We start from the raw sequence: 1,367 nt of genomic DNA, 5'->3' as shown, positions 1-1,367 counted from the left end.
AGGAGCCACCAGCCCGGCGCAGGTCGGTCGGTTTCAGAGCAGCGCGCGCGCGCAAACCTCCTCCGGAGCGCATCATTTGCGTCCTCACGGTGACGGCGGAGGGACGCCCCCCACCCCCTCCCCTCTTCTGTCCACCCACCCACCTCTCCTCGCTGCCTTCCGTGGAGGGAAACCGAACCTCCTCAGCTGTGGGGAGGATAGGCGGGGCAGGTGGGGCATCCTCGCTCCGCTAGCGGGTGTGACAACAAGGACAATAGCAACAGGGACAAGTCCCAAAAGCCGCATCGGAAACACCGGGGGCGGGGTGTCATCACGGAATAACCCCTAACCCACCAACTGGGCTGTGTTAGTGGGTTTAATTAAGGAAAACAAAAGCGGCTCCGGTTTCTCCCACTGAGACAATAAACATCAGGTAAACTGAAGACATGGAGTGGACTGCTCTGGTTCAGTTCGTACAGTGGCTCTCTTTCTATCTCCCCCCCCCCCCCTGTTATATTGTCAGAAACCAAATAGTCTATTCTTTTTACGCAGCAAACAAACAAAAAAAGCAGATATAAAAAAAAATAAAAAGAATCAAAACGACATACCTTCTACAGCCAGGACCACAGGGACAACAAGGCTGCACACCCAAAGCAAGTAATCCATTGTCATAAACCGGGCGCTTGCAACATGAAGAAAGGTGTGCAGACTGGACCCCCCTCGGACGGACTGGAGACTCAAACGCAGAGAGCCGCAGCAGCAGCAGCAGCAGAGCTTTTTCTTCTCATGTCTTCAGCTGGGATTGGGGGGGCGAGGAGAGAAGGAGGTGGAGGGGGTACGGGGTGTCTTAGAGCCCCGATCAAGCGCACAAATCCTCAATATAAAACCATGCAGGCTGGTGCCGTTATTACTCCTCCGGGGTGATGAATGTCGCGCCGCTTCACAGTCTCATTCTCTTTGTGTGACTTTACCGACAGCGAGCTCCGCTCCAGGGGCGCATCTCCGCGCCGAAGGCTCTCCCGGGGCCCAAAGGGGGGGAAGGCGAGGTACCGGAACCCCGGTGGGTGAAGTCCTCTTCTGCGCAGAGGGACCCGAGAAGCGGCACCCTATCCAGCTCCGCCAGGATGGTGCTCCTCTGCGAGGGATGTGCGTCGGAATGGCAATAGAGACTGAAAGAGGGTGAAGGAGGGAGGGGGGTGCTCAGCAGCAGCAAGGCAGACATAATTAGTTCCATGCTTCCTTGTAAGACTTTCAAAGTAAGAGCACAGAAATAAAAAAAATAAGAATAATTTATTCATTATCTTAAACAAACTCACTGTGCAGGTCCCCCTTCCGTAATTTTTGCCGCATACTGCTGGTCAGCTGGCTGAAAGAAAGAATGTAAACTG

General features: G+C 54.3%; 1 protein-coding gene across 1 annotated transcript in view; it reads right to left on the bottom strand.

Annotated features, from left to right (window-relative positions):
• The window catches only part of ephb3a (eph receptor B3a), a 67,164-nt gene extending 66,005 nt beyond the window's left edge, over nt 1-1,159 (bottom strand). The window contains exon 1 of the mRNA XM_008433273.2: nt 588-1,159. Coding sequence (XP_008431495.1) covers nt 588-651 — 64 coding nt within the window. The 5' untranslated portion in view covers nt 652-1,159. The remainder of the gene's footprint in view (nt 1-587) is intronic.
• Nucleotides 1,160-1,367: the final 208 nt, after the last annotated feature.

The sequence above is a fragment of the Poecilia reticulata genome, linkage group LG17 (genome assembly GCF_000633615.1).
Source record: "Poecilia reticulata strain Guanapo linkage group LG17, Guppy_female_1.0+MT, whole genome shotgun sequence".
NCBI lineage: Eukaryota > Metazoa > Chordata > Actinopteri > Cyprinodontiformes > Poeciliidae > Poecilia > Poecilia reticulata.
This window is presented reverse-complemented; position numbering and strand designations above follow the sequence as displayed.